Raw genomic sequence first — 12930 nt, forward strand, 5'->3', positions numbered from 1 at the left:
ATATAATAAATAAATAATAATCCTGAAAGTATTATACTACTTTGTATTTCCCATCTAGTACTTAAAGTTAGTATTACTTTTCCCCGTGCTGGTTTTTCATCTTGAACTTTGAACTCTACGATTAACTCTCATTTTGGTACTATTTCCGTATCGTTACTGAATACCAGTCTCTTAAAAAAATATGCAAGGCATATTTCAGTAATATTTTAGTTTATTTACGCTTGAAAGTGTTTCCTAATTCAATTTGCAGTTAGTAGTATCTAGTTGTTCATTAAAAATAAAATAGAACAAGGATCCAGTAGGAATAGAAATTTTCCAAGAAAGCTGCCTCTCAAAACAAAATACCATAGCAGCGTGCGTATTATACCAAATAGACAACAAGAGCAAAGAAAACACATTTAATTTAAGGTACACAGTGATCACTACCTTGGAACGGTCAGTGGCAATGGCATGACCTCGGAGCTTAAATCGGTTAATTGCACACCGTTACTCTGAATTTCCACAATGTTCCAATGCTACAGGTCTAAATGTAAATACCAGTTAACCTAGCTAGGTGAACTCTTATATACGTGTTGGTAAACCAAGGTACGAAAAGACGAAATAGGCCAGAAGACAAGTTTCTAAACAGCTCATTCCCAGTAGGCTTTAGGAAGTGCATCTACCTGTCTTGTCAGGCACAATCAAAGAGGACAGCGTAGCGTCTAACTGTAAAAGGGCTGGGCGCTAGATATATACATGTAGTAGGTAGAAATTTTTGGCTCATAACGTGTTTTAATAACGTTTTAACAATTTTCCAAGGAACGCTTACACTCCATGCAACAGAATCTTTCAAAATTGCTAAATAACATCTTCATAAAACTCAGTATGTGATAAACTTTGTTGCAAAAGTGTCTTCAGTTTGTAAGACCATATCTGAATTCCAAAATAACATTTAGCAAAATATCTACGCAAGCCCTGCTGAAGGAGGTTTTGTTGATAACATATTCATTACGTTCGTTGAAGACACACTCTAGAAGATCTTATTTCGCCAGAGTTCTATATTGACCAAGAAAGATGTTTCTTAAACTTTATCACAATGTCTTTTCATATGGACTTTTGTAGGAGTTAGACTAGATGTTAGCAATCTAAATATATTAATAGTGGTACAAAAGCTTGAATAAGCGATGAAATAAGTTTTATACAGTTGTTTATGTAAAGCATAAATCCAATACATTGTGGAAAGTATATATTGTTTATCATCAATATGAAATATGAACTTTAAAACTTTGAAATCTGAGCAATTTGATCTGTAGCCAAATGTTGTTCTGTAAAAGAAAAGGACTCAAATGTGTGTTATGTGCTATTTGTTCATTGCTTAATACCCCAGTCACACATACGGCGCGGATAGCTACGTCTAGCTACGGACAGAAACGTAGTAATCCGTATCGATCCGTACCTGAGCCGTACCTCAGAGTAGTCATTCGTATTAATCCGTACTAAAACGTGGTCAAAACGTATTGAAAACTTATTCGAAACTTGCAAGTTTCTCCAACTTTTGAACATGCACAAAAGTTTGAGCGAACCGTAACCATTTGAGCGTGACTTTAGTCCAACTTGGCTGAAACTTATTCATCCGTAGTTAAACGTACTTAAACGTAGTTATCCGTGCTGTTACGTACCTCGCCGTAGCCGAATGTAGTTATCCGAGGCTGCTCGTTCTTAAGCATAGTTCAACGCAGTTTACCGCAGACCCGTCCGTGCGCTGGGAAAGTTGCAAGGCGCAGTAAAACGTAATTCAACGTAGTACCTCGTATCTATCCTTACTTATTTGCGTCCTGTATTGTTTTGTTTGTTTCCTGTTTCTCACCATTTTTCCCGTACTAAGACGTACTGCTCCGTAGTTATACACTCACAGACAAATTCTATCCGCACCGTACCTCAACGCACGGACATATCCGTATGTGTGACTGTAGCTTAAAACTTCATTAATGTAGGTGTCAAATGATTATCTTATTGACCGCTTTGTCTACTGGAACAAAACTTTTCCTTTAATGAAATTTTGAGATTTGGTTTCTGAGATGTATTAAAATACACTTGACTTTTTGGGAATGTAACTGTTTACTGAGTTTACAGAATGGATACGAGAATCGACAGTACTAAAACTAGAACGTTTCCAGGCTGTTGATTAATTGGCATTGGCTTTCTCATGATGATACTATTTGAAAAAGTGTCTCGAATGATTATGCAATCTGACATCATAAATGAAAGCCAATATGTGATTTCTTTATATTAATTCTTATTTTAACTACTTGTTTCTAAAGCTTGAGTCTGTATTATGATTTTTGCATTTAAAAGATATAAATTATCTACCTTAAAAATTAAAGTATCTTTTCTTTCGTGTTAGCGTGTTACTTCCGCTATCTGTATGAATATCATTACATTAACGGTGAGGTAATATACACTTTAGTGGACCTGTTAAACGAAATCACTTGTCTTTATTTTGTGTCAGTTTTATACATAATTTATGAATTTAAAATAGGATGTTTGTGATTACATATTGCTATATATAGGTCGAGGTCGGATATATTTATCAATGTGTTATATAACAAGAAGAGAATCATGCAATGTTAATAAAGGATGACAATTTTGCACAAGAAGAAACGTATTTTTATAAGTTATATTTTATTCATGTTCTGCTATACTTTTGTATCTTTATTGATATTTGATATGTACGGTGGCTTTCATTATAAAGATGGTGTTCCTTCTAGTAGACCATATGACACAGAAATTGGTATGTTTTCCTTTCATGAACATTTGTATGATGAATACGGAACGTTACAAGCGCACAAAGAAATATCTGGATACATCATGGAAATACAAATTTATATGTGTACCATCAACATTAATAAAGAAACTTGTTTAATCTCGTATCGTGGTAAGTGCAGTTTTCTTCTTTTACATGACTGCCTCTGTATGTAAGACAGACTATAATGGGCTCTGGATTTGCATAATCGAAATTATGTCTGGGATTCCAGTTCGTTTAATTCCTGACAATACCGGCACCAGGGCGTTTATTGTAGTAATAGAACAATGCTTGACATGAGGAATGAATGCTGAAAATCTGTTAATTGTTTTGGTGGCAAACCGTGAATATGAGCAACGCCATGAGAAAACAAACATAGAGGCTTTTCGACCAGCATGGATCCAGGCCAGCCTGCGCATCCTCGCAGTCTGGTCAGGATCCATGCTGTTCACTTTCAAAGTCTACTGCAATTAGAGAAACCATCAGCGAACAACATGGATCCTGACCAGGCTGCACGGATGTGCAGGCTGGTCTGGATCCATGCTGGTCGCAAAGCCACTATGTTGGTTTTCCCATGGCGCGGCTCAAATATGTTTTAAGATTGGGTGATTTACCAGCTAAGATGCTTACTACTATTTTGTATTTTTTTATTCTTTGGCGATTTCACTATTTTCCCGATACAATTAAACGCTTTTGCCAATTTTCCATGTCCGTGTTCAATTAATATAATATTTTCTTTTTTTCAGATTATCCAGCCGCCATGAACTTTGTGTATATTGCCTTGTTTTGGCATTTGCTAATATCTCTCTTCATTTACACACCAATTACTGTTTTACCTCGTTTTTCAACGAAACGAATCTGCAATTTGAAAGAACAGACATTAGATATTTTAACAGCTTCTTTGTTCGCTTTCTCATGTAAGTACGCTTTTGTGTAATAATACTCTGGCTTCTTGTCGAAATTATCTGATATTTGATCTTTATGTTAAATTTATATTGTTTGACATTGAAGTCATCCTAATGTCATTAATTTACATCAAACTATCTGATATAACATTAAAACGTGCTAGTACAGAATACGTTATTACAAAAAAAGGACAGATGTGTCTTAGCCAACTGTTAAGCACTCCGCTATCTCTTTCAGCCGTCGTTCCGTATTTTATTCCGGTATCAGTTAATCATTTATATTGTATTGTGCTTTTATTTGATAAAAATACATTATCGTCGTTAAAGCATTAATTATCATATTTCTATTTGCTTCAATATCGCCACATGATTTATAATTGTGTCGGTGCGACGTTATATCCAACAAAAGATCAATATGCTTTGTCTGTAATATGCAACAAAGACTGGATTATTGTTAGTGTTACAAGGGTGATGATAGTATAGTAGAAAATAGTATAACACCCCCCACCAAAAAAAAAAAAAAAAACAAAAAAAAAAAAAAAAAAAAAACACCCAAACAAACAAACAAAAAACAACCCCAGAAACAGGAAATATTTGTTTGTTTCAATTTTGGCAGTTGGCAATTTTACGTTATATAACTTTTTATATGAAAATGACAAACATTATAAAATTCATAACTTATTTTAACAATTTGAAATCTATAATAGAAAACAAGAGACTGGATTCCACGAAAACCAGGTTTTACAAACAGCAATTCAATTCATCAGTTTTCTTCGTAAATATAAAACAGGTCATAATTCTTACAAATGCATGAGAGGCCTGATGTTCTTGAACTATTGTGGTCGTCTAATGATGACAGTTTCAAAGCTATAACACCTAGAGTATTAAAGGGTAAGAAAAGCCTGAAAATAAGTTAATTTTATATGAAAGGCATCATCAAGCCTTTCATAACGCTGAAAGAATTTTTAAAATCGGACAACTATTGAAAGCGATATGACAGTTTGAAATTTTAGAAAATGGCTGATAATGGAGGCAGCCATTTTAGTGTGTTTATGACGACATTTACACACTACTGAAAAAAAAAAATTTAGCAAATAACCTTTTAAAGGACTAATTTTCATATGTTTCTTTAGTGTAAAATGTAAAACATGATAATTTCTTTCATTATAACTGAAAAAAGTAGAGAAATTATTTTACAGTATTAAACTAGAGCTATCACTAAAGGTGATGAATGTACCCCCCCCCCACCCCCCGCATGCACTGACACAGTACATTGCAATTTGACGCACACAAGATTGCATAATTATGTGGACTGTATGTATATATAGACTGTATGTATACAGTATAGTAACAAAAAACAAAGTCCCATAACTATGCAGAATATTTATCTAAAAGAATGTAACATGCACCATGCACAACTAGGGTTGGTACTGATCACTTGTTTGAAGTTTCATTAAATTGTGTGCAAGGGTTTGGTAGATTAGGCACGCACAAAATTGCATATGCAGACTGTATGTACATAGTATGTTAACAAGAAACAAAGTCCCATAACTCTGCAATTTTTGTCGCTGAAAGAACCTAACATGCCCCATGCACAACTACTGTTGTTACTGATCACTTGTGTGAAGTTTCATTAAATTGTGTCAAGAGGATGAGGAGAGATGGTGCGCACAAGATTGTGTCTATGTATATAGTATAGTAACAAAAAAACAAAGTCCCATAACTCTGCAAAAAATTTTTTCTGAAAGAACCTAACATGCCCCATGCACAACTACTGTTGTTACTGATCACTTGTGTGAAGTTTTATTAAATTGTGTCAGGGGGATGAGGAGAGATGGCGCGCACAAGATTGTGTCTATGTATATAGTATAGTAACAAAAAAAAACAAAGTCCCATAACTCTGGATTTTTTTTTTCTAAAAGAACCTAACATGTCCAATGCACAACTACTGTTGGTACTGATCACTTGTGTGAAGTTTCATTAAATTGTGTCAAGGGGATGAGGAGAGATGGTGCGCACAAGATTGTGTCTATGTATATAGTATAGTAACAAAAAAACAAAGTCCCATAACTCTGCAATTTTTTTTTCTAAAAGAACCTAACATGCCCCATGCACAACTACTGTTGGTTCTGATCACTTGTGTGAAGTTTCATTAAATTGTGTCAAGGGGATGAGGAGAGATGGTGTGCACAAGATTGTGTCTATGTATATAGTATAGTAACAAAAAAACAAAGTCCCATAACTCTGCAATTTTTTTTCTAAAAGAACCTAACATGCCCCATGCACAACTACTGTTGGTACTGATCACTTGTGTGAAGTTTCATTTAATTCTGTCAAGGGGATAAGGAGAGATGGTGCGCACAAGATTGTGTCTATGTATATAGTATAGTAACAAAAAAACAAAGTCCCATAACTCTGGAATTTTTTTTTCTAAAAGAACCTAACATGTCCCATGCACAACTACTGTTGGTACTGATCACTTGTGTGAAGTTTCATTAAATTGTGTCAAGGGGATGAGGAGAGATGGTGCGCACAAGATTGTGTCTATGTATATATATAGTATAGTAACTAAAAAACAAAGTCCCATAACTCTGCAAATTTTTTTTCTAAAAGAACCTAACGTGCCCCATGCACAACTACTGTTGGTACTGATCACTTGTGTGAAGTTTCATTAAATTCTGTCAAGGGGATGAGGAGAGATGGTGCGCACAAGATTGCGTCTACGGACAGACGGACAGACAGACAGACGGACAGACAGACAGACAACCTGAAACCAGTATACCCCCCTTACAACTTTGTTGTCGGGGGGTACAATAAATGCAGTTCAAATGTGTATCTAAAAATTTATTAAATCCGCCATTTTGTTTTTTGTTCCCATTGAAACAAAATGGCCGCCAATTTGACCAAATATTTAAATGCTCATAACTTTCTCATTTTTACTCCGACTTTGAAAATTTTTTCACTTCTTTAAATGATTCAAGAAATCCTAACTGATGAAATTAACATATGAACAACGTTGCCTTTCCGTTTAAAGAAAAATTGACCTGAAAAACATATATTAACAAATACCTTAGGGAAGTAATTCTGACAAAATGCATAGAGTTATTGTTCATTTAATTATCACTAGCCTAGTAATCGTTTATAAGTTTAAAAAGTTTCTAGCCTTTATTTCATTCATTTAACAGATCTTCTAAATTAGCCAATATCGTAAACGTTACCTAAAGCGATATAATGAAATTTGGCATACATCTAGAATGAACTTAAAACATATTATATTTTCTTCCATTTCACGATAACAACATATTTTGTGCTTTTTCAGGTGTATTTCATGTTTTGGGATACATTATATACGTGCAAGTGATAGGAAAAGAAATAGGATTTTCATGGCAGGATCTGACTCGAGTTGTCTACTTCGGGCTTGCAAATGCTAGTTTTAGTCCAGTGTTTGTGGTGCTTTTAATTCTATTGTATAAAAGACGTAAGTAAATAATTCACTACCTTAATCAATTTTTCAGTCAAAAATATTCGACTGTGACATTGTTTCTTGCGAAAAACTATATTATGATTTCTGTTATCAATCTTAAACTAGAGCTATCACTAAAGGTGATGAATGTACCCCCCGCATGCACTGACACAGTACATTGCAATTTGACGCACACAAGATTGCATAATTATGTGGATTGTATGTATATAGACTGTATGTATACAGTATAGTAACAAAAAACAAAGTCCCATAACTATGCAGAACATTTATCTAAAAGAATGTAACATGCACCATGCACAACTAGGGTTGATACTGATCACTTGTGTGAAGTTTCATTAAATTGTGTGCAAGGGTTTGGTAGATTAGGCACGCACAAGATTGCATATGCAGACTGTATGTACACAGTATGTTAACAAGAAACAAAGTCCCATAACTCTGCAATTTTTGTCGCTGAAAGAACCTAACATGCCCCATGCACAACTACTTTGGTACTGATCACTTGTGTGAAGTTTCATTAAATTGTGTCAAGGGGATGAGGAGAGACGGTGCGCACAAGATTGTGTCTATGTATATAGTATAGTAACAAAAAAACAAAGTCCCATAACTCTGCAAATTTTTTTTCTGAAAGAACCTAACATGCCCCATGCACAACTACTGTTGTTACTGATCACTTGTGTGAAGTTTCATTAAATTGTGTCAAGGGGATGAGGAGAGATGGTGCGCACAAGATTGTGTCTATGTATATAGTATAGTAACAAAAAAACAAAGTCCCATAACTCTGCAATTTTTTTTTCTAAAAGAACCTAACATGCCCCATGCACAACTACTGTTGGTTCTGATCACTTGTGTGAAGTTTCATTAAATTGTGTCAAGGGGATGAGGAGAGATGGTGTGCACAAGATTGTGTCTATGTATATTAAGTATAGTAACAAAAAACCAAAGTCCCATAACTCTGCAAATTGTTTTTCTAAAAGAACCTAACATGCCCCATGCACAACTACTGTTGGTACTGATCACTTGTGTGAAGTTTCATTAAATTGTGTCAAGGGGATGAGGAGAGATGGTGTGCACAAGATTGTGTCTATGTATATAGTATAGTAACAAAAAAACAAAGTCCCATAACTCTGCAATTTTTTTTTCTAAAAGAACCTAACATGCCCCATGCACAACTACTGTTGGTACTGATCACTTGTGTGAAGTTTCATTAAATTCTGTCAAGGGGATAAGGAGAGATGGTGCGCACAAGATTGCGTCTACGGACAGACGGCCAGACGGACAGACAGACAGACGGACGGACGGACAGACAGACAGACAGACAACCTGAAACCAGTATACCCCCCCTTACAACTTTGTTGTCGGGGGGTACAATAACACAGGGTTTTGCATAAAAGTTATTCGATTGTATAATATATAAATCGTAACCAAATTATTCCATTTACATAAATTTGAAAATGTAGTTCTGAAAGGATTTCAAACAAAATATACATCATTTAAAATGAGAAAACATATGTTCTTTCAGGCATGCATTCGAATGAAAATGGCCTGGTATACGTGAAGTATAAAAATATGAAATCAACAGCAAAAAATAATCCTTCCCAGGCGGCAGAGGAAAATGCAGGCATTCAGAGACCCTCGCGATCCCAGAGTTCAGAAAATATCTATCGTCCTCCAGACACACAAAGTGTTGCTGGCAATATTCGAAATCTAGTTGAAAAACTTTGGAAACCAGCAAAAGTTGGTATTGGACGTGATGCAAAAGGACTCTATCATTCATCAATTGATATCACAGACATCACATTAATCGGTAATGACAGTGTGTTTCAGCTCTACTCAAAGAAAAAGAAGATGATTGAACAGTTTGCAGCTACTGTTGGTGGAAAGCTAAATCCTCCAGAGACATATGCTACTGTAACTAGTCCTATCCAGACAGCTGGGTTTGGGAGTTTAGTAAAGGCCCTGAACTGTGGAATCAATGAGTATTATTTGTTTCACGGAACACCAATTGGCAATCTTGAATCAATTGAACGGTATGGATTTTTCATGGAAAAATACAAACATTTAATGTTAGGGAAAGGGATTTATTTCACCGAGGATCCCGTCAAAGCCGACCAGTACACAGGTAATATATACAGTATACAGGTTTGTACAGAGGGTAACTTTGTACTTGATAAATAGTATGTAGTCAACTTGTTTGATCAACCTGTTCGAATTTTTTTTTAATATATATATTTACCTTAGATATTTTGTTTTCAATATATTTAATAAATAACCATAGGGATTGTTTTAATAGCTTTTATTATCACCCTCTGCGACAACGTTTCGGCCAAGGCCCTTTATCAAGTCACATGCATCAGTCTTATGTTACATATTTTGTAATCTAAGCCTTTTGCATTGGACTTGATAAAAGCCCTGGGCCGAAACGTTGCCGCAAAGAAAGATTATAAAAGCTATTTTGATTTAGTTAGTTAGAATATTTGCTAACAGATTTGAAAGCTTGAAAAGGTTGTCGTTTCTGTTTAATTGTAGATATTCAAAAGATAAAAAAAATTTAAAAAAATTTTTGTTTCAGGGAAAGGAGATGATGTTAAAGAGCCACTATGTTGTATGATACTGTGTAGAGTCCTGCTCGGAGACGGCGTTATACAGAGACGTAATGTGAAAAACCCTACAATGACGTCAGATGCTACATCCGCCCCGTGTAAAACATGTCTAAAACCCAAACCAGACTGCCAGTGTAGAAAATCTACAAAATATGACTCTGTAATATTTGATGGGTTGGTATTCAGAGAGTTTGTTGTGTATGAAACTTGTTCCTGCTTTCCTGAATTTGCTATATTATACAAGCGAGTAAAGAGTAACGTCTGTCCTATGATAATCGGGTAAATTAATTATTTCTTATTTTTAATCGCATCTATATAGCATTCTTTTCACGTATATATATACGTTCAAAGCTGGCTTTACTTTCCGAAAATGCAAATGATTATAGATCTAAAAGTCTCATGACTCTTAAATATTTTGTTTAAAAAATACAGACATTTGACAAACCAGGATACTCGCATATCGATATAAAACATGACTTGCATTAAATATTGTTTTACACTTTTATATGAAAATATTACTCAATCACATCGCTAGAAATGTGTTCTAAAGTCTGTAGCAAGTGTATCGGCATCTCTAATATAGACATGGAAATTTTGTACAAAAAATAACTGTGATATTTGATGGGTTGCTATTCTGAGAGTTAGACGATAGAACTTGCTCATGCTTTCCTGAAATTGCTATAACTATCGTAAATATAACAACTTCCCTAAGCTAATCGGGTAGATGCATTCTTATTAATATTATCATTAACAGGGATATGAAAATACATAATAATTTATATGTAGTAGTACTATTTTCATGTATATACACGTTCAAAGTGCTTTACCGAATACATTTTAAAACAATGCGGTTGTTACACATCACGATTCGAGTCTTCAGAACAAATAACAGTTTTCTTTCCTCTCCGGCCTGTACACTTGCACCATGTCTCTAATATAGACTTGGGAATGAACATTTAGATACTTACAATGTAGGGATAACGATTGTTTTTCGTGTAACATCTGCAGAACCGCGAGGGAATGGTTGTTGCCAGGTAGGGCGAGGTTGCCAACGGATCCTCAGGAATTCTGCAGAAATGAATATGCGTAAACGCTATCATAGCATATTAAACGTGTAAATAGCTAAAATAAATATTTTGTCCATCAACGTCATTAAATGGCCAGGAAATGAGCGGGTTGACGTTGACGTTATTTCCTTTTGGGGCCTAAATACATTTCTGCTTTGCCACGGACTGCATTTATGTAAAAAGCTGTTAACAGCGCATGAGCGCGAGAATCTCTCTGTTAAAACACGTTTACTTTCCTGTTAAAGCACACATTGTTCATAGAAGAGTTTCGGATTCTCTTCCTCAAGTATGTAAGCTTTAGTTGAGAATACCGAACGTTTAATCAACCAAATCTGTAACAAGATTTTTCTTGCATATTAGCTTGGGATTATTTTTAGAATTTTAAACATCTCAAATCATTTCAAATTTTATGAAATGTAAGTGTTTACTGAAACCTGTCCCATAAATGTTTCGATTTGTTTTTCCTTTTTTTTTGTATAAAATCAAGTGTATGAAACTTTTATGCTACCTAAGATATTTTGAAAGTTTCATAAAGGACAAATGGGGTCAACGTTTTCTCAACGTTTTTGGTGAATATGGAATCAAATAGTAACTGAAAATGTCTACATGTTTGTTTGAGTATAGTGTCCACCACTTGATCTTGGGAAAACAGAGTCATCTGATATCACAATTTTGCATTTTGCCAGGAATCTCAGTTTTTTGTTTTTGTGAAGGCTAGTTTTCTTACGATATTGTCCCAAAATATGATATAAACGTCATAGCTACTGCGGAGAACATTATGAACAGTTGCGACATGCCAATATGGTAATGAATCTTCGTCGTTATGGGTAGAATTGTATGCTGGCAATTTTCCGTTATTCCCTATCCCTGGTCCAATGGCATTGATCTTTATAAACACGATGGCGGAGGACCTTGACTGACTTGAAGATTTGCGTTCAGTCACAGCGTCATTAGCATAAAGCATTTCACGAGACATTGTTACGATAATTAAGGGAAAGTATTTTATTTTGTCTTGCTTCCATTCTACATCATTCAGTGCTACTCCTTCTAGCCCCGTGCACCTCCTACTAGTCTCCTGGTTTTACCTTTTCTTCTTTTGAGCACCCCTATCAGCACACATGCCGTATTAAAGTGGCGTCTAAGGTCTCTGCAGTTTACTTATAACAAATGAGTCACTCCTCCTAGCCTCCTCGCTTTGAGTCTTCCATCCATCCTCTGAGTTCTTACTCCCAACGTTTGAGTCTCATTTCCTTGCCTGTGAGATTTGAGCACCATACGTCTTCAATTTTCATTGTCGGGGATTTCTACTAGAAGGTTGCAAGTCCAATGAAAAGCTTCGTAAAGAATTCAGCTTTAACGTACACGCCAGAGTAACTTTGGTACCAAAGTGGATAAGACTATTTACGACCAGATGTTTTGAGAATCACGCAAGTTAGGGTTCAACGTACAGTGGACATACGCTCATCCTCCTTTGATTGAAGTTCTGACGGAATGACTGGGAGGTTGAGACTCAATGATGAGCAGTTTTTAAATCAACCAATGACATGAACTTTTGATATTTGCTTTGCATGTTTGTCGAGGCATTAAGGTGTTTACTCTGTTGGATAAGCATCGAAAGGCATGGAGTATAGTTTTGGTCTTTAGGTTTGCTTTTTACTATTATTTATAACAGCTTTTGTGTTTCATGCCCTGCTTTTTTCATTACGTGTGTTAGGATTCACTGGAGGGATTATTTATTTACACTGTCCAATGTCTTTGACTTGTGGGGGCAAGAGTGAGTGGGTGCGCCCAAAACGTTTTTCTTCCATGTGTATTTCATGCCACTACCTTCAGGCGTGCCCACTGTGTTCTTGTTTTTTGAGTCCTATCAGTAATGTTGACTGTGTGCGCGTGTGTCTGTGCTATTGTTCGCTTGTCCTTACTTGAGTTGGCTTTGAGTTGGTGCATTGTGTGTTGTTCGATTTAGTCATAGATTTAATTTATTGTCTCGTGTGTTTGTTGTGTTGTAGGTGGTGTTTTGGTAGCAAGTTTCGTGCTATACGTTGAGAGCAAGCGTTTTGGTGCGTGCATACCTGTTGATATTATTTTCTTG

The 12930-nt window shown here is 35.5% G+C and overlaps 2 protein-coding genes across 2 annotated transcripts; both read left to right on the forward strand.

Annotated features, from left to right (window-relative positions):
* The first annotated feature begins 2414 nt into the window (after positions 1–2414).
* Positions 2415–7173, forward strand: LOC128558231 (uncharacterized). Its single transcript, XM_053547110.1, has 3 exons — positions 2415–2914; positions 3529–3699; positions 7007–7173. Exons 1-3 carry the CDS (start codon positions 2617–2619, stop codon positions 7171–7173), a joined length of 636 nt encoding a protein of 211 aa, XP_053403085.1. The 5' UTR covers positions 2415–2616.
* Positions 7174–8702: 1529 nt separating this feature from the next.
* LOC128558794 (uncharacterized) lies at positions 8703–11093 on the forward strand. The gene is made up of 2 exons (XM_053549008.1): positions 8703–9290; positions 9741–11093. The coding sequence occupies exons 1-2, from the start codon at positions 8738–8740 to the stop codon at positions 10052–10054; spliced, it is 867 nt and encodes a 288-aa protein (XP_053404983.1). The 5' UTR covers positions 8703–8737; the 3' UTR covers positions 10055–11093.
* The last annotated feature ends 1837 nt before the right edge of the window (positions 11094–12930 follow it).

The sequence above is a fragment of the Mercenaria mercenaria genome, chromosome 7 (genome assembly GCF_021730395.1).
Source record: "Mercenaria mercenaria strain notata chromosome 7, MADL_Memer_1, whole genome shotgun sequence".
NCBI classification, from domain to species: domain Eukaryota; kingdom Metazoa; phylum Mollusca; class Bivalvia; order Venerida; family Veneridae; genus Mercenaria; species Mercenaria mercenaria.